At 47.1% G+C, this 27,228-nt stretch overlaps 1 protein-coding gene across 3 annotated transcripts in view; it reads left to right on the top strand.

Annotated features, from left to right (window-relative positions):
- The window catches only part of CHFR (checkpoint with forkhead and ring finger domains), a 236,239-nt gene that overhangs the window by 120,329 nt on the left and 88,682 nt on the right, over window positions 1–27,228 (top strand). For 2 of the 3 annotated variants that reach the window (XM_063964696.1, XM_063964695.1), the window contains 2 exons: window positions 23,291–23,423; window positions 26,667–26,766. In XM_063964696.1, coding sequence (XP_063820766.1) covers window positions 23,303–23,423; window positions 26,667–26,766 — 221 coding nt within the window. In that variant the 5' untranslated portion in view covers window positions 23,291–23,302. Of the gene's footprint in view, window positions 1–21,224; window positions 21,361–23,290; window positions 23,424–26,666; window positions 26,767–27,228 lie in introns of those variants that run through there. The other variant, XM_063964694.1, reaches the window with a different exon arrangement.

Raw genomic sequence — 27,228 nt, forward strand, 5'->3', positions numbered from 1 at the left:
AATTGTGTGAATGTACACACACTTTGTTTAATGCACAAAGTTATTAAAAATATTGGCTAAAATTATCTTCAGGCTGTGTGTATAAGGTGTATATAAAACATAAATGCATTCTGTGCTTAGACTTAGGTCCCATCGCCATGATATCTCATTATGGTATGCAATTATTCCAAAATACGGAAAAATCCAATATCCAAAATACTTCTGGTCCCAAGCATTTTGGATAAGTGATACTCAACCTGTATACAAATTAATGTAAGCATCCACGTGAATATAATATAATAATAATAATGTACCAAACAAATATCATAAATAATTGCAAAAAATAAAAATTAATAATAATACTGTACTACTAATAAAAATAATTATATTAAAAGGAATGCGCAGTAGATGAGTCCTAAAAAACAGAAACGAATAAAAGAATAAGTGGGGGGAAAAATGACAGTGAAAAGTGAATTTTTTTTGGGGGGGGGGAAAGACAATAATGTGTGTGCGTGTGTAATATGTCACTCTGGACCGGCACTTTCCCTTCGTGAATCAGCTGCTGCGGTGCCCTCTGGATCCAAATAAATAATTTTTCATACTAACACACAGCGGCACTCGGAGTCTTAAATTTAACTTAGTTTATTCACAGCTACTGTATACCCAACGTTTTGGGGCTGGATTTTCCCTTTGTCAAGGTGAATCCCATTGACAAAGGTGCGATCCAGCCACGAAACGTTGTGTATAGATGTGAATACACTAAGCTTGCACTGGCGGTAGTTCCGCCACTGTGTCAGAGACAGAAGCTGGCTAACAGCTAAGTATGTCTCCTGTGCTGGGGGCAGCCATGTTGGAGACCAGAGTATTACCAATGAAGTTCCCAATCTGTGTCCAGCCAATCCTGTGTTCTCCCCTTACAAAAGGGGGCTGGCTCAGAGGGAGAGTGCCAGTGCTTCAAGTTGTGAAAGGTTCTCCAGCTCTGTGCTCCCAGGTTACTTCTGGTTCCCTGGTCCTGGTTGCTCTCATCTATCGATTACCTAAATGCTGCTGCAGTCCTGCTGTCTAAGTCCTTTGCCACTCGTGGAAGCGCTCACGGGGTCCCAGGTCTTAGAGGAGCTCCAGGTGCTAACGGCAGTTCCCGCAGAAGTCTACTGTCACAACTGAGGGTTTAGGCTGACGAGAGGAAGCCTCAGTTGTAGGGGCTGAGATGAAATTAAACCTGGGAGGTTTAATCAGACCCCTGGACATGTAAGTGCAGAATGATTACCCGAAGGTGTGACCATGACAACCAGTTTAAAATTCAAAATAAAAGTTTATTAACAGACTCGTGTGATAACAAGCAGTATTCAAGTTTAGCAAAGACAGTGGCAAATAACACAGTTCCTGGAATACTCAGAGCACTGGTAGGTTTAGAACAGATGTAAAAGTCCTTTGATGGAATCACCTTACCAGGCCTGGTTGTAGTTGTAGAAATAGCCGAGGAACATGCCAGTAGTTGTAGCAGGTGAATCTGTAACTTGAGTATGCTGCTGTATCAGCTGGATGGAACCAGCCAGGTGGTAAGACACGGAGTGGATGCTGAGTGGAATCAGCCAGGTGATGAAATGCAGAGTGGATGCTGAAAGGAATCAGCCAGGTACTAAAGTCACGGAGTGGATGCTGGATGGAACCAGCCAGGTGATAAAATACAGAGTGAATGATGTGAGATGCTAGGGAGCGTAGAAACAGAATAGCTGAAAGATGATTACCGGTGGTAGTGGATACTGCTGGTAAGATAGGATCCGCTGGATCAGCACCGGTGTTTTGGTAGAAGCTGGAATCAGTTGAAAGCTGGCTGCTTGGAAGCAGATAGTAGATAGCTGGAAACTGGACAGCCACGGAAGGCTGTAGAGTCAGGCTGCACTGCAAGATGGAAAGCAGGTGCGGGTCTCTTTGTGGATGCTGGAGACAGGAACTGGAACCTGGAAAAACAAGCCACAGGAGAGAGAGACTGGAACAAGGTATGACATTCAAAGCACTGACATCTATCTGGCCCAGACACAGGATACTTATACCTGCTGCTATGCAGGCATTGGCTGGGCAATTATGCAGATTCCAGGGACGGTGGATTGGAGGAATTGGAGCATGTGATCAAATCCAACATGGCTGCGCCCATGCTGGAACCTGGAGGGAAAACCTGGTTTGGAATGAAATGTGCAAACATAATGATAATGGCGGCGCCGGCCGCGGAGGACAGGAGACGCCAGATGACAGTTATATGCTGAGACACACGGAGGGCAGCAGAGGCCACGGCAGGCATGATACATGATTCTGAAAACCTACAGCAATAACACAGTAACGGCGGCGGAGGCCGCGGAGGACGGGAGACGCCATGTTGGATTCAAACATGGCGCCGCTGTGGTAGTGTCTCAGAATGACAGGAGGGATGTGCAGAGTGTTGACACAGATGAGATCCGGATTTGGAACGCTGGGCCAGTCTCAGAAGACACCTAAACGGCAGGTAATAGCGTCCAGATACCCGGATCGTGACAGCACCCCCCCCCCCCTTTAGGAGTGGCCCCAGGACACTTCTTAGGCTTTAAAGGAAACTTTGAGTGGAAATTTCGGACCAAGGCAGGAGCATGGACGTCTGAGGCATTGGTCCAAGAGCGTTCTTCAGGACCATAGCCCTTCCAGTCAATGAGATACTGTAACTGACCGTAACGGAAACGTGAGTCCAAAATCTTGGCCACCTCGTACTCGACTCCCCGTTGAGTCTGAACTTTGGGAGCTGGAGGAAGTGCGGAATGAAACCGATTCAGGATCAGCGGTTTCAACAAGGAAACATGAAATGTCCTGGGTATTTTCAAGAAGGGTGGTAACTGTAATCTGTAGGCAACAGGATTGATGACTTGTTCAATCTTGAAGGGACCGATGTAGCGAGGTGCAAATTTCATGCTGGGAACTCTCAACCTCAAATTCTTCGTGGACAACCACAGACGATCACCCACCTTGAGAGCAGGAACCGCTCTACGCTTCCTATCGGCAAACTTCTTATACCTGGATGAGGCTTTAAGCAGGGCTGCGCGGACGTTCTTCCAGTTATTTGAAAACTGACGCAAGGTGACATCCACTGCTGGAACAGAAGTTGCGGGAAGCGGTTGAAATTCTGGGACTTTAGGGTGGAATCCATAATTAATGGAGAATGGTGTCGAAGAAGATGAGTAATGGTATTGATTGTTGTGGCTGAACTCGGCCCAAGGAAGGAGTTGAACCCAGTCATCTTGAGAGGAAGACACATATATACGGAGGAAGGCCTCCAAGTCCTGATTCACCCTCTCGGTTTGACCATTGGTCTGAGGATGGTAAGCTGTGGAAAACTTTAACTTGACTTGGAGGGCTTGACACAAACTTCGCCAAAATTTGGCTACAAATTGTACTCCACGATCCGAGATAATCTCTTCAGGAAGACCGTGAAGTCGGAAGATCTCTTGTATAAACACTTGAGCCAACTTGGAAGCTGACGGAAGACCGGTGAGAGGGATGAAATGTGCCATCTTGGTGAACCGGTCAACTACCACCCAGATGGTATTAAACTTGTTGCAGATAGGTAGATCGGTAACAAAGTCCATCGACAAATGGGTCCATGGTCGACGGGGAACAGATAATGGAACCAGTTGCCCCGCAGGCGACTGGCGGGAGACTTTGTGTTGGGCACACTTTGGGCAGGAGGCAATAAATTCCATAACGTCCTTCTTCAGAGTTGGCCACCAGTAGGACCTAGAGATAAACTCCAGGGTTTTCTGAATGCCTGTATGTCCAGCAAAGCGGGAAGCGTGGGCCCAATGCATGAGCTTCTTCCTTAGAACTGGCTTAACAAAACTTTTCCCTGGCGGGGGCGTAGAGTCCATCCCTACCGTGGAGAATGCCAACGGATTAATAATAGGATGCTTGTCTGCAGACTCGGACTCATTTTCTTGCTCCCATGAGCGGGAAAGGGCATCGGCCTTACGATTCTGAGAACCCGGACAGAACTGGAGTTTAAAGTCAAACCTAGAGAAGAAAAGTGCCCATCTGGCCTGACGAGGGTTCAGACATTGTGCGCCTTTGAGATATAAAAGATTTTTGTGGTCGGTAAGTATGGTGATTGAATGAGAAGCTCCCTCCAACAGGTATCTCCACTCCTCCAGAGCGAGCTTGATGGCTAGCAACTCCTGATCGCCAATGGCATAGTTGCGCTCAGCTGGGGAGAACTTCTGGGAGAAGAAACTGCAAGGATGTAGATGTCCATCTTTGGCCCTCTGGGATAACACCGCTCCTACTCCAACGGAGGAGGCATCTACCTCTAAGATAAAAGGAGAGTCGGTGTCGGGCTGTTTCAGAACTGGTGCAGAGATGAACCGTTCCTTCAGAAGGTGAAAGGCCTGCGTAGCTTCTTCGGACCACTTGGACGGATTAGCACCTTTCTTGGTTAATGCAGTGATAGGCGCCACAATGGTGGAAAAGTCTCGTATAAACTTTCTATAATAATTGGCGAACCCTAAGAACCTCTGGACCCCTTTGAGGGTTAAGGGTATAGGCCCATTCTGGATTGCTTGGAGTTTCTCAGGATCCATCTCTAGTCCGGAACCGGACACAATGTAACCTAGAAACGGAATGGTTTTAACTTCAAACATACACTTCTCCAATTTACAATAGAGGTGGTTGACACGGAGACGGGAAAGAACCTCCTTTACCCAGAAACGATGATCTTCTAGATTATTAGCAAAGATGAGGATGTCATCTAGATAAACCACGACATGGCGGTATAAGATGTCCCTGAAGATCTCATTCACAAAGTGCTGGAAGACTGCTGGAGCGTTGCTCAATCCGAAGGGCATGACGAGGTACTCATAATGTCTGTCACGGGTGTTAAAGGCGGTCTTCCACTCGTCACCCTCACGGATCCGGATGAGATTGTAGGCACCCCTCAAGTCCAGCTTTGTAAAAATGGTTGCACCACTAACTCTATCGAAGAGTTCTGTAATCAGGGGTAAAGGGTATCGGTTCTTAACGGTAATGTCGTTCAGACCTCTGTAGTCGATACACGGATGCAGACCACCGTCTTTCTTCTTAACGAAGAAGAAGCCTGCGCCGGCTGGAGAAGAAGATGGTCGGATGAAACCCTTTGCCAGGTTCTCTTTGATGTACTCTACCATGGAGTGTGTCTCAGGCAGAGACAACGGATAAGTTCGGCCTCGCGATGGAACCTTCCCTGGAATGAGGTCGATTGGGCAGTCCCATTCTCTATGAGGAGGAAGGATATCAGCAGAGGCTTTACTGAACACGTCCGTGAAGTCTTGATATGGAGGAGGTGGAACATCAGATGACCTGGGGAAGGAAGAACAAACAGGAAGAACTTTGGCTAAACAAATCTCAGCACAGGAGGGACCCCATGCCAGTATTTGCGTAGTCGTCCAATCAATCGATGGGTTGTGGAGACGGAGCCATGGAAGGCCTAAAACCACTGGATGTGTGGCTCTTGGAATCACTAGAAAAGAAATATACTCAGAATGAAGAACTCCCACTCTCAGACGAACTGGAAGAGTCCTTAAGGAAATGACTGCGTCAAAAATCTTGCTGCCATCCACGGCAGTCAAAGAGATGGACGAGGACAGTCTCTCGGTGGGTAGGGACCACCGTTTAACATAAGCTTCGGTTATGAAATTCCCAGCTGCTCCGGAATCAAGGAGGGCAATGACGTTCCTGTAACGTTGAGCAATTTGGAGCGACACTGGGAGGTTACAATCATGAGGAGATGGAGAGGAGATCATTACTCCTAGCCGGCCCTCTCCTTGGCGAGCTAGGATCTGGAGTTTCCCGAACGTTTGGGACAGGCGTTGATAGTGTGCGACGGAGCTGCACAGTAGAGACATAGAGACTCGGAGAGGCGTCTTCGGCGCTCAGCGGGAGATAGACGGGAACGACCAATTTGCATAGGCTCATCCTTGGATGGAGATGGTTGACGAGGAGGAGGAGCAGAAGATTTAGGAACGGATGATCTTCCTCGCTCGGTTGCTCTCTCTCTGAACTGTAGATCAACCTTCGTGCATAGTGAAATTAGCTCATCCAACTTAGAAGGCAAGTCTCTGGTAGCTAACTCATCTTTAATGCGTTCTGACAAGCCATGCCAGAATGCAGCATACAGGGCCTCGTCGTTCCAGGCCAGTTCAGATGCCAGGATTTTGAACTGTATAAGATACTGTCCCACAGTACGTGTTCCCTGGCGTAGACGGAGAATCTCAGATGAAGCAGAGGAAACCCGGCCCGGCTCGTCGAAGATGCGCCTGAATGATGCTACAAAGTCAGTATAGGAGGACAGCAGGGGATCAGACTTCTCCCATAACGGTGATGCCCAATCAAGGGCTGAGCCACTGAGGAGAGAAATAATATAAGCCACTTTGGTACGGTCACAGGGGAAGTTGCCAGATTGAAGCTCAAAATGGATTTCGCATTGGTTGAGAAATCCCCTGCAGAACCTTGGAGATCCGTCAAATTTTGCTGGCGTTGGAAGATGAAGACGTGGTATGGAAATGGGCAAGGTGGGTGGGGTTACAGCTGGAGTCACTGTGGTGGACGCACCAGACGTGCCAGGTCCACGGAGGGTCGTCTGAATCCCATCCAGCCGAGTAGAGAGATCCTGGAGACAGCGGATGATGTGACCTTGTGCAGCCTCCTGATGTTCGAGTCTGGCTGCCAGTTCTTGCATAGGTCTAGCCGCTTGATCCTGGTCTCCGGCTGGATTCATATGGTCAGTGCTTACTGTCACAACTGAGGGTTTAGGCTGACGAGAGGAAGCCTCAGTTGTAGGGGCTGAGATGAAATTAAACCTGGGAGGTTTAATCAGACCCCTGGACATGTAAGTGCAGAATGATTACCCGAAGGTGTGACCATGACAACCAGTTTAAAATTCAAAATAAAAGTTTATTAACAGACTCCGTGTGATAACAAGCAGTATTCAAGTTTAGCAAAGACAGTGGCAAATAACACAGTTCCTGGAATACATAACCATAGAAGGTTTCTCAGAGCACTGGTAGGTTTAGAACAGATGTAAAAGTCCTTTGATGGAATCACCTTACCAGGCCTGGTTGTAGTTGTAGAAATAGCCGAGGAACATGCCAGTAGTTGTAGCAGGTGAATCTGTAACTTGAGTATGCTGCTGTATCAGCTGGATGGAACCAGCCAGGTGGTAAGACATGGAGTGGATGCTGAGTGGAATCAGCCAGGTGATGAAATGCAGAGTGGATGCTGAAAGGAATCAGCCAGTTACTAAAGTCACGGAGTGGATGCTGGATGGAACCAGCCAGGTGATAAAACACAGAGTGAATGATGTGAGATGCTAGGGAGCGTAGAAACAGAATAGCTGAAAGATGATTACCGGTGGTAGTGGATACTGCTGGTAAGATAGGATCCGCTGGATCAGCACCGGTGTTTTGGTAGAAGCTGGAATCAGTTGAAAGCTGGCTGCTTGGAAGCAGATAGTAGATAGCTGGAAACTGGACAGCCACGGAAGGCTGTAGAGTCAGGCTGCACTGCAAGATGGAAAGCAGGTGCGGGTCTCTTTGTGGATGCTGGAGACAGGAACTGGAACCTGGAAAAACAAGCCACAGGAGAGAGAGACTGGAACAAGGTATGACATTCAAAGCACTGACATCTATCTGGCCCAGACACAGGATACTTATACCTGCTGCTATGCAGGCATTGGCTGGGCAATTATGCAGATTCCAGGGACGGTGGATTGGAGGAATTGGAGCATGTGATCAAATCCAACATGGCTGCGCCCATGCTGGAACCTGGAGGGAAAACCTGGTTTGGAATGAAATGTGCAAACATAATGATAATGGCGGCGCCGGCCGCGGAGAACAGGAGACGCCAGATGACAGTTATATGCTGAGACACACGGAGGGCAGCAGAGGCCGCGGCAGGCATGATACATGATTCTGAGAACCTGCAGCAATAACACAGTAACGGCGGCGGAGGCCGCGGAGGACGGGAGACGCCATGTTGGATTCAAACATGGCGCCGCTGTGGTAGTGTCTCAGAATGACAGGAGGGATGTGCAGAGTGTTGACACAGATGAGATCCGGATTTGGAATGCTGGGCCAGTCTCAGAAGACACCTAAACGGCAGGTAATGGCGTCCAGATACCCGGATCGTGACATCTTCATTTATTCAAAGTCCAAGTTCTTCAGCCTCGTCTTTCAATCAAAAACCACAGTCTTCATTTCTTCAAAGTCCAAGTTCTTCAGCCTCGTCTTTCAATCACAAACCACAGTCTTCATTTCTTCAAAGTCCGAGTTCTGCAGCCTCGTCTTTCAATCACAAACCACAGTCTTCATTTCTTTAAAGTCCAAGTTCTTCAGCCTCATCTTTCAATCACAAACCACAGTCTTAATTTCTTCAAAGTCCAAGTTCTTCAGCCTCGTCTTTTAATCATGAAACACAGTCTTCAGTTCTTTACCGGATTTCTTCAGCTTCACTCTTCAAGTCATTTAACCATAGACTCTAATTCTTCCAGTTTCTTCTATTTCTCCAATATTTCTCCTGATTATTCTTTAAAACTACAGTTATCTTCCTACGGAGTCCTCCTTTTCTTTACGTCCTCCGGCCAACGTTAACACTTAGTTTGACTTCCACCCCGTGAGGAGGAATTACATTCAGCCACCTCGTTTACTCTCCTCACAGGTAGTTGTCCCTTCAGCCAAAACTCGGTTGTCGGAACTCCAACTTACGCCGAGCGTGACAGGAATTTGGGGATCAGAATTGCTTGATAAATACAATATATATGTTACTAATATATGCTCAATTGTGAAAGTTAACATTGCTAGAACCTGGATGGCATCTCTTAAACCAGAATTTGCTGCTTGGATAGCTTTAGTAAACTTTACAGTTTCTCATGAAAAATATGTGTATGCTTCACGAAATACTAAGTCTATGGGGATAATTCAGACCTGATCGCTGCTGTGCGTGTTCGCACAGCAGCGACCAGGTCTGAAGTGTGCATGCGCCGACACTGCAGTGCGCCGGCACTTGTCAGACAGCCGACGTCTGTCTTAGACCTGCGATCGCCTCTGCCTGATTGACAGGCAGATGCGGTCGCTGGGCAGGAGGGGGCGGACCGGCGGTATTTGGCCGCCGTTTAGGGGGCGCAGTCCGGGCAACGCAGACATGCCCAGACCATTGAGGGGGGGGGCGTGGTGGCTGCGTGACATCACATGCAGCCGCTGCAGCCCGGGGCAGTGACGAGTAGCTCCCTGCCAACGCGCAGGAGCTAGGGCATGATGGGATAGGGCATGACATGCGGGGCGGACTAGCTGGGTGTCCCCCTGCATGTCGGGGAAGCAGATCGTAGATGTGCTAAATTTAGCACATCTACGATCAGGTCAGAGTCACCCCCTATCAGGGGCGGATTGTGAAACTAAAAGTGGCCCTGGAAAAAATTCTAGAAGTGGCCTCCCATGGGCGGCACCAAATGAACTGTAGGCGGGACAAATACCAAAGTAGGCAAGATAAGTACTTCACTACTGTGTGGAAGTTGTTGGTTTCAATGTTATTGGTAGTTGTGGCCCCAACACTCACAGACCTTTAACCTGCAGTGACAAACCCCAAACCTCCATATTCCAAATAACAACCAGCCACCGCCACCAAGACTGAACACAGACACCAAAACCTCCAGCAAAAAGACATGCTATCATTAAAACAAAGAGACCAAACTCAATGCCCATAAAGCACAAATATCCCCACCCGTGGAGCCAGGAATCACCCAGAAATTGGTTCAAATCCGGTTAATAGCAACTCCTGACCCTTTAGTGGGGACTGGGTACAGGAGAAGGGGCTGTCACACATACAGGGCTGGGTACAGGAGCAGGGCTAAGTACAGGAGCAGAGGCTGGCATACACACAGGGCTGGGTGCAGGGGCTGACACACAGGGCTGAATTCAGGAGAAGGGGCTGGCACACATACAGGGCTGGGCAGCGGCGGAACTAGTGAGTAGTGGGCCCAGGTGCAACAAAATGCCTTGCCCCCCTCCCCCCCCCCCTCCGTATATATATATATATATATATATATATATATCAGTGTTCCAAAGGGCAGCACTAACAATTTGAAATGATCTCTGATCCCGGTGCCCTCCTTGGTATCCCTGGCGGGGAGTCCAATACAAACAGCACAACGGCGGCACTCAAATAAAGAAAGAAAACTAGAACACAGCTAATGTCATCAACATTTCTATGCCTTAATGATTCATCATTAGGATATAAAAATGTAAAACAAACACTGACCTTATACTGACCACCATCACCACGTGTCCCCGCCACCGGCACCCGAGCCAGCTGCGATGACGCCCACTAATGCTGTCACCATCACCAGTCAGTAGCCGTGGCTACAATACAACAAATAATAGATATATAGAACATACAATAATCCAGCAAAATAAACAAAAATTCAATATTGCAAAATGATACATAATGACACCCAAAGAATCCATAATGAGAATACATAGTAACATCTATAATATTAATAATAATAATAATAATGATATGTAATGATATTATAGATGTTTCTATCTTAAAGCTGAATGTTTTTAATGTATTATCGATATACTGTAGATATTACTATGTATTCTTATTATGGATTAATTGGATGTCATTATATATCATTTTGCAAGGTCAGTGTTTTGCAATTTTTATATCCTGACGATGAGACATTAAAGCATCGAAACATTGATGACACCAGCTGTGTTGGGTTCGGTAGAATATCCCGACGCACAGGATGCCGGCACTCAGAATACCAATGTCGGCATCCAGACGATGATCCCGACAGGGGTAGGTTATGTATTCTAACTCCCCCCCCCCCAACCCTCCATGACAGCAGCCTAACCCACCTAACCCACCCCTCCACCACCCATCTGGAGCCTAACCCTAACCTCCCTACCCATGCAGCCTACACCATACCCTGTATGGCTGGTAAAGTTTCCTCCTCTCCCATATATATCCTCTCCCCCCCCCCATATATATGTAGCGGACCACTTGTGATGGCCTACAATGTTTAATAATAACTTAAATATATATATATATATATATATATATATATATCTACAGCAGATAGATAGAAAGATACTCTTGCCAAACATGCCAGGGGCTGCCAACACTACAACCTAGGTATGCCCAGCAATGTTGCCTATCAAGCCAGAGAGCAAGCCTTATCCTGGGGATGCCCCTGACCCTGCCATAAAAGGGGGCACAGGTGGCCGGATATGCCAATAACACACACAGGGAGCATGGCATTAGGGTACCCGCACAGTAACCTTGCTGCGGGCGAGGAGTACACGGCAGGACCGGCGGCAGGGGCTCACCTTTCTGCTCGGAGAACGCCGTGACAGGGAGAGGAAGATGCAGAGGCAGAAGGCGAGCAGCGTCAGGAAAGTGCCATTGCAGAGCCTCATCTCCTCCTCCTTCTGCTTCTCAGTCTGGGTGGCAGCGGCGGCTGCATGTCCAGGGGTCGGAAGGTATCCGGTGTACCCGACTCTCTGTGGTGAGTGGCGCACAGCTCCCGGGAGCGGGAACTAATGGAGACATCGCCGGTCGAGGCCTTGGGAACCCAGCACCAGGCATACAGAGAAGCTGGGCAGCGCACGAGGGAGGGAGGGGGGATCATGCGCCTGTGAGGAGGGGCGGTCAGCGAGCACAGCAGCGCCGCTACCAATTACAGTGTGCCGCTGCGGTTCCCGAGTCCCCTTCCCTCCTCCTCCTCCACTGCTTCCGTAGCTGCGTCTGCGGTCCTCCGAATCCTTGCTCCAGTGGCAGCACACAGCAGCAGGTGGCTTGTAATAAGTCAGTCTGACTCATTACAATGCCACAGACTTTGGGCCTCTTGATAGCGCTGGGCCCTGGTGCAAAGCACCGGCTGCACTGACACAAGTTCCACCACTGGGGCTGGGTACAGGAGAGGGTCCGAGTACAGTAGCAGGGGCTGGCATACACACAGGGCTGGAAACAGGAGAGGGACTGGGTACAGCAGCAGGGGCTGGGTACAGGAGCTGACACACAGGGCTGAGTACAGGATAGAGGGCTGGCACACATACCGGGCTGGGTACAGGAGCAGGGGCTGGCATACACACAGGGCTGGGTGCAGGGGCTGACACACAGGGCTGAGTTCAGGAGAAGGGGCTGGCACACAAACAGGGCTGGGTACAGGAGAGGGGCAGAGTACAGTAGCAGGGGCTTAAACACATGGCTGGGTACAGGAGAGGGACTGAGTACAAGAGAGGGGGGTGGGTACAGGAGAGGGGCTGGGTACAGGAGCAGGGGCTGTCACACAGGGCTGGGTACAGCAGCAGGGGCTGTCACACAGGGCTGGGTACAGGAGAGGGGCTGGGTACAGCAGCAGGGGCTGTCACATAGGGCTGGGTACAGGAGAGGGGCTGGGTACAGCAGCAGGGGCTGTCACATAGGGCTGGGTACAGGAGAGGGGCTGGGTGCAAACCTTGGTAGGGGAGAACAGTTTGTTACCAGAGGCGTAACTAGGGTAGGATGAGTGGGGCACGTGCCCTGGGCGCCTTGGCAGGCCCAGCAGAGGAGGGCACCGCCGGCGGCCAGGGCATCAAGCCCCACTCGCCCCCGTCATGCCGCAATGTGAGGGGAGGAGAGCGCAGCGTCTCTCCCTCCCCTCAATGTCCTCACCGCCGCTGCCAGCAGCGCTGCGTGTGTCTGGTCTCCGGCGGCGTTAGCCAATCAGAGCTTGCGGACCGGCTCCTGATTGGCTGCCGGTCCGCGAGCTCTGATTGGCTAGCGAACCAGCGCCACATAGCCGCCGCCGGAGACCTGGAGCGTTGCGGGGCAGGAGAGGCGCTGCGCTCTCCTCCCCTCACATAGCACAGAGGAAACAGGAAGAAGCGGTGAGTGAGCGGGAGGGGGGCATGTAACTTGCACTGTGGGGCATGTATCTGGCACTGTGGGACATTGTAACTTGCACTGTGGGGCATGTAACTGTCACTGTGGGGTATGTATCTGGCACTGTGGGGAAATGTAACTGGCACTGTGGGGCATGTATCTGGCACTGTGGGGCAATGTAACTGGCACTGTGGGGCATGTAACTGGCACTGTGGGGCATTTTCAGTGGCCATACCCCTTCTGGCCATGCCCATTTTTTCGCCACGCGCGCGCACATACTTCTTTTGGTGTGTGTTTTTTTTAGGGGGGGGGGGGGGGGCGCCACTCTTCATCTTGCCCTGGGCTCTGAAAACCCTAGTTAGAAACATAGAAACATAGAATTTGGCGGCAGATAAGAACCACTTGGCCCATCTAGTCTGCCCCTTTTTTATTTTATCCTTTAGGCAATCTCAACCCTTTTTTAACCTTAATTCTTTGTAAGGATATTCATATGCCTGTCCCAAGCATGTTTAAATTGCCCTACAGTCTTAGCCTCTACCACCTCTGATGGGAGGCTATTCCACTTATCCACTACCCTTTCTGTAAAGTAATTTTTCCTTAAATTTCCCCTAAACCTCCCCCCCTCCAGTCTCAATGTATGCCCTCGAGTTCTAATACTTCTTTTCCTTTGAAGAATGTTTCCCTCCTGAACTTTGTTAAGACCCTTGATATATTTGAAAGTTTCTATCATGTCCCCCCTTTCCCTTCTCTCCTCCAAACTATACATGTTAAGATCTTTTAGCCTTTCCGGGTAAGTTTTGTGATGTAGGCCATGCACCATTTTAGTTGCCCTTCTTTGTACACTCTCTAATGTATTTATATCCTTCTGGAGATAGGGTCTCCAGAACTGGACACAGTATTCCAGATGGGGCCTTACCAATGACCTATACAGTGGCATTATCACTTCTTTTTTCCTGCTACTGATTCCTCTCCCTATGCAACCAAGCATCTGACGTGCCTTTCTCATTGCTTTGTTGCATTGCTTTCCTGCCTTCAAGTCACTTGAAATAGTGACTCCTAAATCTCTTTCCTCCTCAGTAGTTTCCATTATAGTACCCTTGATACTATACTTAGCCTTTGGGTTTTTGAGACCCAAGTGCATGATTTTGCATTTTTTAGCATTAAACTGTAGTTGCCATGTTCTTGACCATTTCTCAAGCCTACCTAGGTCATTAATCATTTGTTTGACCCCTCCCGGTGTGTCTACCCTGTTGCATATCTTTGTATCATCTGCAAAGAGGCATATCTTCCCTTCAATACCATCTGCAATGTCACCAACAAAGATATTAAAGAGAACTGGACCAAGTACAGATCCCTGGGGTACTCCACTGGTAACATTTCCCTCCATAGATTGCACTCCATTAACTACGACTGTCTGTTTCCTATCCTGCAACCAGGTTCTTATCCATTTAACTGATTTATAATCCACCCCCAGGCTTTCAAGTTTATTTAGCAGTCTGCGATGTGGGACAGTGTCAAATGCCTTACTAAAGTCTAGATATGCTACATCTACAGCTCCCCCTTGATCTATTATTTTCATCACAGAGTCAAAAAAGTCAATCAGATTTGTTTGGCATGATCTCCCACCAGTAAATCCATGCTGTTTTGGATCCTGTAAGTTGTTTGATTTAAGATATTCCACTACTCTTTCTTTTAATAGTTTTTCCATTACTTTCCCTACTACTGATGTAAGGCTTACTGGTCTGTAGTTACTTGCTTCTTCCTTGCTTCCACTTTTGTGCAGTGGAACTACATTTGCTCTTTTCCAGTCCTCTGGAATAGCACCTGTATTTAGTGACTGGTTAAATAATTCTGTTAAAGGTGTAACCAGCACATCTTTTAGCTCTTTGAGTATCCTTGGGTGTATCCCATCTGGTCCCATTGATTTATCCACTTTTAGTTTTGAAAGTTCTGTTAGGACCTTCTCCTCTGTAAATGTATTTTCATCTACCTTATTTTTATGAATGTCCTTGCAACTTAACTGTGGCCCCATCCCTTCTTCTGTAGTAAATACTGAGCAAAAATAATTATTTAGGTGATCTGCTATTGCCTTGTCTCCCTCCACCAAATGCCCACTCTCTGTCTTAAGTCTTATTATTCCTCCATTTGATTTTCTCCTTTCACTTATATACTTAAAAAAAAGTTTTGCTCCCTTTATCTACTGACTGGGCCATTTTCTCCTCAGCTTCTGCCTTTGCACGTCTGATCACTTTCTTAGCATCCTTCCGTCTGTCCAGATACACCTCTTTGTCGTTATTATTTTGAGTCTGTTTGTATTTCCTAAAATCCATCTTTTTTGCTTTCACACTAGTTGATACTTCTTTTGTGAACCACACTGGCTTCCTTTTCCTGGTGCTTTTCCTAACCATTTTGATACAAAGGTCTGTTGCACTTAGCATTGCACTTTTCAGTTTTTTCCACCTCTCCTGCACTCCTTCCAAGTTCCTCCAGTCTGCCAATGAATCACTTAAACATCTCCCCATTTTTGCAAAGTCAGCATTTCTAAAATCCAACACCTTTGTTTTTGTGTGACAGGAGTTGGATCCTGTCTTTATACTAAACCATACTGCTTGATGATCACTGGATCCCAGGTGCTCACCCACATATATATCAAATATAGTTACGCCTCTGTTTGTTATACACTGGGCTGGGTTACCCTAATCCAGCTTCCATTGTACCTCTTTGCTGTATCCCATATTTATTTCTTTGGCAGCTCTGCGCCTGTGTCCAGCAGCAATCACTCAAGCAATCACTCAGCCTCAGGCAGGAAGTTAAAGTAATCACACATGACGCTTCCTATGTAGCTTGAGGCTGAGCAGAGGTTGTGCTGTCAGTGCTGCCGGTGGCCACTAGGTGGCTCTGCCGGTTATCGGCAGCAAATAAATAAATAAATAAAGCATATAAAACGAAATAATTACATGATTGGTTTCTAGTGTTGGCGGGCCAGTATCAAGTGTATATCATGTGGTATTGTGTCTAATTGGTGTATCTATGTTGGCGCACACTCTCCACTGTAAGATATGGGTTCCTTAAAATGCTCACTATGGGGGTCATTCCGAGTTGTTCGCTCGCTAGCTGTTTTTAGCACCCGTGCAAACGCTATGCCGCCTCCCACTGGGAGTGTATTTTAGCTTAGCAGAAGTGCGAATGAAAGGATCGCAGAGCAGCTACATAATAATTTTGTGCAGTTTCAGAGTAGCTTCAGACCTACTCAGCGCTTGCGATGACTACAGACTGTTCAGTTCCTGTTTTGACATCACGAGCACGCCCTGGGTTCGCCCAGCCACCCCTGCCTTTTTCCTGGCACGCCTGCGTTTTTCCGAACACTCCCTGAAAACGGTCAGTTGACACCCAGAAACGCCCACTTCATGTCAATCACTCTGCGGCCAGCAGTGCGACTGAAAAGCTTCGCTAGACCTTGTGCGAAAGTACATCATCCGTGCGCATTGCGCCGCATACACATGCGCAGAACTGCCTTTTTTTGCATCATCGCTGCGCAGCGAACATTTTCAGCTAGCGATCAACTCGGAATGACCTTGTGTGTGTGTGTGTGTGTGTTAAAAGGGTTACTTCATGCATATATTTTGCTGCTTAGGTGAAGTAGTTCCTAGCGCCATAACATGGTAGCAATTAATACTGTTGATGTAAAAAATATATCTCAGAACATATGTACAATATGATAATAGATTGTGAGTGTAAGTTTAAAGAAGTCTTGGAAAGTAAGTCAGGTTGTAAATGCTGTGTATATCAGCTGAGGATATGTGGTATTAATTATTTATATTTCTAGAATTTTATATTTTATCTAATTTTTATTTTATTTATTTTTTCTTTTCCCAGCAGGTGATATGTTAAACATATACCGTTACTACATCCTCCCCAATGTTCTTCCTGCTGGTTCCCTTTAGAACATCCTGTTTGACCAGCTTTTCTCAGCTCTCTTCCCATCCACCCTCAAAGGGGCACATTTATCTACAGTCACATTTTAGCCCCCACAATTATACGTTTCTTATCACTTTTATTACAGTAAAAAGAAGATAATTGTCAAGGCAATGTGGTGGAACTAGCGCAGATACAGCGGGTGCATTGCAGTGAAGGGGCCTTGATCTGTCTTCATTGCAATGAGTCACAATGACTCATATGTCAGCGCTGCGCCAGCTGCTGTTGAAATGCTGCCACTGCACACAGTCTCTCCGTTCTCCTCTCAGCTCCCCTCTCTCAGACTCAATAATGCTGCCTGTGGCGGCTGGCCTGCAGCTCTCTCAGCTCCTCCCTTTCCTACTTATATTCCGAAAACCTCCTTCAACGTACCCTGACCATCCCCGGTGCCAAAATTTAATGGGAGGGAATTAGAGGCCATCTTCATGTGCAGCAGCAGCCAGTGATGCCAGGTAGGAAAAAACAACAACACAAGTGTAGTACAAGTGGCAAGTGCTGCTCAGTCTCTCTCTCTCTCTCTCTCTCTCTCTCTTGACACTCTCTCACACACACTCCCTTGGCCCCCCTCTCTCTCTCCCTTGACCTCCCCTCTCTCTCTCTCCCTCAAACCACCACTCTCTCTCTCTCTGCCCCCTCTCTCTTTCGGCCTTCTCTCCCTTTCGGTCCTCTCTCACCCCCTTGGCCCTCTCTTGTGCTCTCCCCCTTTCTCTCGCCCCCCCTCTATCCCCCCCCTCGTCTCTCTCTCTCTCTCCCCCTTGTCTCTCTATCTCAGCTACATCTCTCTCCCTCCCTCTCTATTCCTCAGTTTCTCCCCTCTCTTTCTCTCCCTACCTCTTCCTCCTTTTATCTCCCCTTCCCCTCTCTCCTACCTGCTCTATCTATCTCCTCTCTCCTACCCTCTCTCTCTCCTCTCATCTCTACCCCTTCCTCTCTCCATCTTCCCCTCCCTCTCTCCATCTTCCTCCATATCCCCATCTCTCTTTCCCTCCATCTGCTCATCTCTCTCTATTCCCCTACACCTCTATCCCTTCCTCTTCGCTTCTCTCTCTCTCTCGCTCTCTCTCTCTCTCCTGTTCCCTGACATAATTCCTCTTCTATCCCTTTAGTAAATTCTTCCACTAGCAAAGTCTTTAATCAGATCCCATGTTAAAGTTGCTTGGTTTGTTTCTGCCTGTTTCCCCCATTGATATTTCCCATCATGTCCCAGTGAACCCTTTACTCCCTCCTACAGAGACCTCTCATACCCTCTGCATCTCCTCTTCGCCTTCTCCCAGTCACCCTCTTCATCCTCCAATGCCTCTCCATGGCAACACTGTTTCTCCCTCTCATCCTCTCCCTGTCACCCGTTTCCTGTGACTCAATGCCTCTCCATTTCACCAACTCTCAGTCTCTCTGTCAGTTTCTCCACGTCACCCACTACTTCATTTTTGTCACCCTGGACCTCTCCCTGTCACCCACTGTCATGTGACATATTATGAACTGGGGGTGGGTGGGGGGCCAAAGCAGTTTTGCACCTGGGTTTCACGTCATTTCATATATTATAGCTTTATTACGCCATGTACTTTTGATTTGACATGCACAGTTCAGACCTGATCGGCTCCTGTGCAAAAACACACAGCAGCGATCAGGTCTGAATTAGGCCCATGATGAATGCAGTTTACACCACCCTCTGTTGGTTTCAGGTGTCAAATGTGTGGCCCAAGACTAGTAAATAGACGCTTAGGCATCTGAGTTCACAATCAGTTATGCAGCACTACCAGAACACAGCCATTAGACAGTGCATCCATGCATCTGAATTACCACCACCCATGAACGCCCAATACATTTCCAAAACACGTCTGAGACCATGCATTTCAATCACTACTGCTATGGACATAGTGTATTACACACCTTGGGATGAATGCACTGTGCAACTTTTCAACTACTTGGACACATGTGCACATGCAATGCCTGTGACTCAGAATAAGACCTGCTACCAAGACCATTATCCATTTACTGGTAATTTCCAGACTGGACTATTGTAATCTCCTCCTAACTGGGATCCCTAACAAATGCCTCTCTCTACTCCAATCCAGTGATGTGCAGTGGGGTGAGGCAGGTGAGGCAGAGCCTTTCCTGTCATACTTACGTTTAAACCAGAGTTTTGACTGAATAAAATATATGAAAAATACTGCTAATTTGTTTGAAATATCTTCTTTGCATTATTCTAATAATTTTTATAGCCCAAACTCTGGAGTAAAAAGTCTATGGCAGGTGAGGCAGTGCCTCACCTGTGTATCCTTTCTACACATCTCTAATCAAAACTCACCAGATTTCCAGGAGTTTATAATGCTGCACCTGTGTATAATGCCCAGATGTACCCTTTGGCTCATATATTGCATATAAATCTGCAGCCAGTGCCTCCTGAGCCATTTAGCTCACCGCACGTCCCTGCTCCAATCTATCCTCAATGCTGCAGACCGGCTTATTTTCCTCACCAAACGCACTACATCTATCTCCTCTCTCCTCCAAACCCTGTACTGGCTTCCCTTCCCTTTCAGAATCCAAATCAAACTTCTCACACTCACAAGGCATTCACCCACTCCTCTCACATTTACATCTCTGACCTTATACAGAGACGTCACTTACACACCCGGTTTAAAACACCCGGTGCGGTCTCGGGTGAAAATGGGTGTGGCTCCGTGGAAGGGGTGTGTGGCTTTGTGGAAGGGGCGTGGCTTTGCATCCCGACGCCTGTTTTCGGCACATTGTGGGTCCAGGGGATGCGGGCTTCCCCTGGAGACTGATGAATCTGCAGCGCTGGCTTCTGCACTGTGACAGGAGCTGGGTTGCAGCACGTTATGATCTAGTGCAGCATCTGGCTCCTGCCACTGAGCAGGAGCCGGCACTTTGGTGTCACCCCTCAGGGGGTAACACCCGGGCGCGGGCCGCACCCCCCGCACCCACCTTGTGACGCCACTGCCTTATCTCTCTTAGCACTCCCACCCATCCTCTTTGCTCCGTTAATGCAGGCCGCCTCTCCTGCCAACTGATTATTTCTGCCCATTCCTACCTTCAAGATTTCTCACCTGCTGCTCCCTTACTCTGGAATTCCCTACCTCTCCCCCTCAGACTCTCCACTTCTCTACAAAACTTGAAACGGGCTCTCAAGACACACTTCTTCCCCAAACCCAGCCTAATCTCATCCTAACCCTCTGTTCCACGCAGGAGCGGTTCTAGGCACGGGCAAGCAGGGCGGGCGCCCGGGGCGCAGAGGCCCGCAGGCGCGTACGGCGCCCGCACCTCGGCTGCAGCCGGCGTTATTGTCAGGAAATGAAACCTTTGCCCTGGGCTCCACAAGGTCTAGAACCGGCCCTGGTTCCCCACTCTCTGTCAACCACGTCTGTGACATCCCTGTCTGTCTGCCCCACCTCTTTAGAATATAAGCTCTCACGAGCCAGGCCCTCAACCCTCATGTGCTTTTCCTTCTCTTACTTAAACCATCAGCGACAGCACCAATCCACACGGTTTACTGTCACTGATATATATGTCAGTGTCGTCTGCTGCTGTAGCTATGTTTATTGACCCTATACTTGTCCTATTATTGTCTTCAACTGTAAGGGCTGTAACACACACTCCAGTTTTTCCCGGATGGCAAAAAGCCGGACAAACTTTGTCCGGCTTATTGCCATCCGGGAGAAACCGGCAGAGTCTGTCACACAGGACGGCTTTGAGCCGTGTGTGATGCTGTACGCATGCGCAGAATCAGACACGGCTTGGGAAAAAACCGTTGTGTGTGAAAGCTCCCCTTCACACACACGGTTTACTGGCTGCAAAGACGGCCAGGCGCCCGCCCGGCAGCCGGACCTTCCAGTGGTGAGACCCGGCTGCAACCCGGCAGCCGGGACGGGACCGTGCCGTGTGTAAGGACACATTGCGCTGCATGTGTCTTTACATCACGGCAGCGGTTTAAAGCCGCCTCGTGTGTTTCGGCCCTAAGTCTCTATCTTCCTGTTTTTATTAATCATGTATGTACTCTGTAATTAGGTGCTGTGGATTCCTTGTGGTGCCATACAAATAAAGGTTATTATTAATAATAATAATAATAATAATAATAATAATAATAATAATATTAATATTAAATCCCCCTGGTCAGCTGCTCCATATTTACAGCACATAAACCACACTACTGTAAGCTAAAAAATAAAAGGTACAGTTGATCACACTGCAAAACATACGTTGCAGAGCACAGAATGAAATGACTGAATGCCTCTGCTATTTTACATCCGATCCCAGCCACCATACTATAGATTAGCCAGCACCTAGCCCGAACCAAAGATGGCCGACAGCTACTCCACGGGGACCCGCCCATTCTGTGGATGAAGCTGAGGACGGGGTTTCCATAGGAGACGCCACGTTCTGGGCAGGCTCCACCCCTGTGATCAGCTGACGCTGCCTGGTTCGTGTTGTGACAGGGAGGCGGCCGCGGAGGAGACGGTGGAGACGGGAGGAGAGTCGGTAATCTTTCCCCGGGGACAGGCTCTGTGCGGGGCTACAGCCAGGCAGGACTCCCCGGGCCTACTATCGCTGGGGCGGTGATTGTCAGTGGTAGAGGAGGGAGGGAGGCGCCGGCCCAGAATAGCATGCACCCCCACACCACGTATAGCCCCTTCCACTGGCACCATACTTGCCTACCTGACCCTCTCCATGAGGGAGAAAATGCTCTGTTCCTGGACTTTCCTGGTAATGTATGATTGCCATCACCTGTGGTGAAACACCTTTCTTATCAATTAACTAGCTCACCACAGGTGATGGCAATCATACATTACCAGGAAAGTCCAGGAACAGCATTTTCTCCCTCATGGGGAGGGTCAGGTAGGCAAGTATGACTGGCACCCATAGTGACCCTGCGAGAAGTCCTGGGATTCGGTATGCACGGTCATTCTATGCTCGCCATACAGTCTCTCTGCACCTTGGGGTGTCCGTGGGAAATAACCCCGGGTTTCCCCATCCTCCTCTTCACTTATGTCAACTGCCTACTACGGGGTGAATGCTGATACCCTCTTACCCCGGCATGTGCGCTGAGTCTGATGCAGCAAGCCCAAGGACCCAGTACTATGGGATGCCAGCTCACCCCTTATCAGTCATTTGTGCCAGCAGCAGTGTCTCCTGTACACCTCAGATCCTGGTGCCACACTAGGAAGCTATAGTCCCGATGTGTAGTAGCTATATAAGCTTGGTATCTTCTTTTATAGAAATCATGTTACGTTTATCGCTGACCCCTTATTCATTATACCTAGGGACTGAATCGTGCCATTGGTGTAATTGCTACCACCTTCCTAAGCCATACTGCCCTACCTACACACCTCTACTTAATGCTACATATTCAGGTTCCTTGTCCTTCATCTGGCCTTATTTTGTTACCTATGTTCTCTTTCATCTTGCTGCTTTGGTGACCTTTCTATTCTTCTCCTTCTACCACCCCAACATCTTGTTCCTGTTTAACTATACACATATACCTTTTTCACTTGAATTCGAGACTCGCCAGTGCTAATGATATTTCTGGATCCTGTATAGTATGAGATCCCCTCCCCCTTGAACCATAAGTTTATCCTTCTATCATGAGCCCCCTCCGATATCTCATAACAAGTACAATATTTTAATATTCTTATATTCTCTCCAAGGTTTCTGTGTTGAGAGGGTAAAATGTCTACAGTCTATAACCATTCTTGTTCCTAGTCTCATTTATTTAACAAGCTAACTGTTCATTATTAGAAGTTTTCTACATACAGTACTTGGGAAAGACCGATTGCAAAATCCCACTCCTCCCCACTAGAGACTGAAATTCCATGGCACCTCATCACCCAATCGGACTCCCACATTCATAGACAGCTGCCTCCTACCCCCACCCTGCCTCCAGCAGCAAAAACCTCTAAGAATAATACATCAGACCAGTCTATCTATTTATGTTCCCACTACCTTTCAGCCCTGAATGAATCTTGAAACTATTCATTGGCACATGCTGAACACTGATCTTGCTTTTCCCTAAAGTAAGAGAACCCGAGTAATATAACCATCTTGAAATATAAACTGCAAACAATAGAGCTAAATCCTAATCTGTTTTTTCCCCAATCCGCTGTAGAAAGAGCCATGTACTGCAGCACTTCATTAATAAGGATGCGTGAGCAAAAGCTTGTTCGTCTTTACAATATTTGTTTTTATGATAGTGTGCTTTGTTTTGTTGGACATGCTGCCATAATGGTTAATGCTATTATGCCTGTCTCCCATACCTTATGTATCCGTTCTTGCAATATTAGCTATGCTCTAGTCTGAGCTGCTGCTACTGTTGTGTCTGGCTGTTGGGGAGGGGACCTCTCCTGTCTCCCTGATGCACAAGTTTGCTTCTCCCTGCCCCCAGCTCATTGTGGTTTTCTCCCGATTGTTTCAGATGTGAATTGAGATGGAAGGCTTAGGGGAAAAGAAACCTTGGGGGAAGCTGAGCAGACTGCTGGGAGCTGAGACTGAGGCTTCCTCTGAGCTTTTCCTCTGTAAAAAGCAATGGACAATTGGAAGGAAGAAAGGTAATTCTCCATCTATGCACATCCAGTGGAAGGTCCATTTTAAAGTTTAAGGCTAATAACATGCACTTTGCACATTTGTTTACTACATTTAGTCTTTATTTTTTTATTAATGACATTGTGTCCTCTGATCTTTTTGTCACTTCTGTGGAAAGGCAGATTATTAAATGTCCCCTTAATTTTGTTACTGTTGAACAACCCCTCTTATCCAGTCACGCTTCCATTGCAGAGTTTATCTTACAGGGACAGTTCATGGACCTCATTTTTTTTCTCTCTATTTATCCTACCCCTTAAAGACTCTTGTAATGTACAGTATGCAGCATGTGTTAAACAGAACAATTTTGTTTGCTTACTATTTACAAATTCTGTAACCAGTGTTTTTTCTAAGTGCGTTCAGCATTTGTTAAAAGTATATTGTTTCTTTACTAAACAAAAATATTTACAAATAAGGTAGCTGCTAAATCTTCACTGTCTAGGAGTTTGTGCTATAGGTTGTTACTATTTAAGTCTGAACAGGGAGTGAAAATCAAAGGGGTACATTTTCTAAGGTTGGAGTTTTATTAAACTGGTGATGTTGCCCATAGCAACCAATCAGATTCTATCTATCACTAAAGGCAGCTAGATAAATGTTTAGAATCTTATTGGTTGCTATGAGTAACATAACGAGTCCTAAAAAAAATTCCCACCTTATACCCCTTTTAGACAGACGACCCGGGAATTTCCCTGCTCAGTCCCGGGTTTTTCATCTCTGGTTTTTGCTGGAGACCCCCTTTCACACTACGCCTGAGACCTGGGAAATTCATCGACCCCTTTCAGACATAAGCCTGGTCTGCCCTGGCAGCCAGGCCACTGTAATGTGACATGTCATGTCACATACATACATACATACATACACACATACACACACACACACACACACACACACACACACACACACACACACACACACACACACACACACACACACACACACACACACACAGTCTTACACATACACATGTCACACTCAAACACACTAGTATATGTAATATACACACACATGCCAAGACCTCACCACAACATGCCGCCTCTGTTAGACTGCGCCAGCTGCTTCTACTACTCACCACAGCACGGACTTCAGCAGCCAGTGCACGCCCCCTCCAGGCAGCCTGCCACTTCCAGCAGTCCAAAAAGCCAATCAGAGGCATCTAGGTACGACCTGGCAGTAAATTCCCGGGTCGCACCATTCAGACCTAAGATGGGTTGTCTACCCTGGAAAAACCCTGGTCAGTTGCAGGGTCGGCAAGGTGTTCCTGGGTTGGGTCCTTTCAGACATGCCCAAATCCCGGGTTGATGCGCGTTCATGTGCAAAATCCTGGGATTCTGGAGGATGTCCGAAAGGGGTATAAGTAAGTTTACCTCTAAGTATCTAGAAGATCAAAGTATTTTAATAGGCATTTTATTTTATAATTCGAGCTTGGCGTGTGCCTTGTCTTATTAATGCATGGATATTTTGGAGCTGTGTCAAATAGGCTTTATTTGGTATTTTACTACTATACTCCACAAATGTGAATGCCAACAGATCTGATACAATTCTTTGTTAATGGAATTGAATTGATAATCTGATTGGATTAGGTGGATTATTATCCAAAATGGTTTTTATTGAACTTGATTGAAGTGGGGTGTTTTGTAACAATCATGCAGCGCTAATCACTTAAAAGTTCTTTTGTAATCTGTTAGATCAAGGGGGTCATTCCGAGTTGATCGTAGCTGTGCTAAATTTAGCACAGCTACGATCATCTTCCCTGACATGCGGGGGGACGCATGTCAGCGGCGATGCCTTTGCACTTCAAGAGTGGCTCCCGGCCAGCGCAGCTTTAGCATGCTGGCCGGGAGCTATTCATCGATCCGCTGCGGCCCGCCCCCCGTTCTGTCCGGCCACACCTGCGTTGGCCGGACCGCTCCCACGAAACGGCGGCCAAGCGCCGCCGTTCCGCCCCTCCCACCCAGTGACTGCCTCTGCCTGTCAATCAGGCAGAGGCGATCGCAGCCCTGCAACGGCCTTCGGCCGTCTGGCATGCACCGGCGCACTACGGCGCATGCGCAGTAGAGACCCGTTCACTCAGCTGCGATAAACAGCAGTGAGCGAATGGGTCAGAATGACCCCCCAAAGCAGTAATGTGTGTGCACGTGTAGCAACTGCTATTGCTTTCTTTTTCTTAAAACCCCATGAAATATTGCTGTGATTGCATAAAAATACAATAGTTTGCTGGAAACCTCAACAACAATTCATGTGTTGTTCCAAACTAAGTGCTCAAGTGGCTGATCCATGTTATAGCTACAGTATGTCATGTAATCAACTCCGTTTGTCTCATTTGTCTGAAACACATAATGAGAAATCATTATGTGTGTGTTGTAATAACATCTATACGTGTGTCCGTGAATGTCCAACCATGTCATTAGAGAATGTTCACAAATATTGAACATTAATCTCCAACCTGGTACATCTCTTCATTCTGATGCTACCAGCCAGGTTTTATCAGCCCATATTTTATCATACTGTTCAGTTCTGTCCATGGAACAGGATACAGTAAACCATGTGTAATCACAGGTGATTGAAACCTCCTGTTAGATTGCCCGTCATTTTGGACCTATTTATGCAGCAGTTGTGGTTCATATACTCTAAACATTTTTAGAGTATGGGTTGCTTATGGCTTCACTTAAATGGAACCATAAAGTCCACTTTCATGAAAATTCTTTTTCAAGATTTTCTGACGCCCTGATACTTATTTCAGTGCTGTTTACTGACGCAGCTATGTTTACTGATGTGAATGGGACAAATATTCTCTGTAAAGCGCTGCGGAATATGTGTGCGCTATATAAATAACTGGTAATAATAAATATACCCTGTACTTGTCCTATATTGTATTGAATTTATTTATTTACTCGCTAATTGGGCGCTGTGGATCCCATGTGGCACCACATAAATAAAGGATAATAATAATAATATCTGTTTAGTAAATACCTCTAGCTTGAAAATTGTACTCATGAGATCCATTTTAAATGTGACTAGATAAATGAAAGCATGGCCTATTTCATTATGTACATGTGGCTTTAGTGATCACATATGCATCTATCTCTTGTTGGACAGAGAACCTCTACTTTACCGTAAGAAAACTGATTTCTCCAAGGCCAATAGGGTTTTCTTAATAATCATAGCTCTCATTTATTGACATTCATCATATGTAAAGTGTGGTTTTCCCACAGGCTGTGACCTCTCATTCCCTGGCAACAAGCTGGTCTCTGGAGAACACTGCAAAATCACAGTGGATGAGGAATCTGGGCTTGTTTCTTTAGAAGACACCAGGTAAAATACAATAAAGCTGTCTAATGCATGTTCATCAATGTAATTAAAGTAATTAGCAGAAAGCAACTTACACTTGTCTTATAGCGGCGTACTACAATATACAGTATGTGATTCAAAACATGGCAAACAAGGTTTGCTTTCACATTCTATAGAAATGACCGCTTGTTTACGCATATTGCAGCATTATAGGAAATAAACTGTGACTTTAGGTTAACTTCGCCCAAAACTTATCAATTTTAAATAGAACCTAGTCTCAAAAGATTACTTATTACCAGGTATATGTAGCACACACATTCTGCAGTGCTTTAAGTTGCCTTCCCTGTGACTGCACTCTACCTTGCTCGACGACTGATGCAAAATAAAAAAAAACAACAACTTTACAGTGTGGCTTACGTTACAGCTTAATAAGCTTCACTCCCCTTTTATAAGGCTTTTTTTTTTTTTTGGCAGCCTTTTTCAGTG

This window comes from Pseudophryne corroboree, chromosome 1, assembly GCF_028390025.1.
Source record: "Pseudophryne corroboree isolate aPseCor3 chromosome 1, aPseCor3.hap2, whole genome shotgun sequence".
NCBI classification, from domain to species: Eukaryota; Metazoa; Chordata; class Amphibia; order Anura; family Myobatrachidae; genus Pseudophryne; species Pseudophryne corroboree.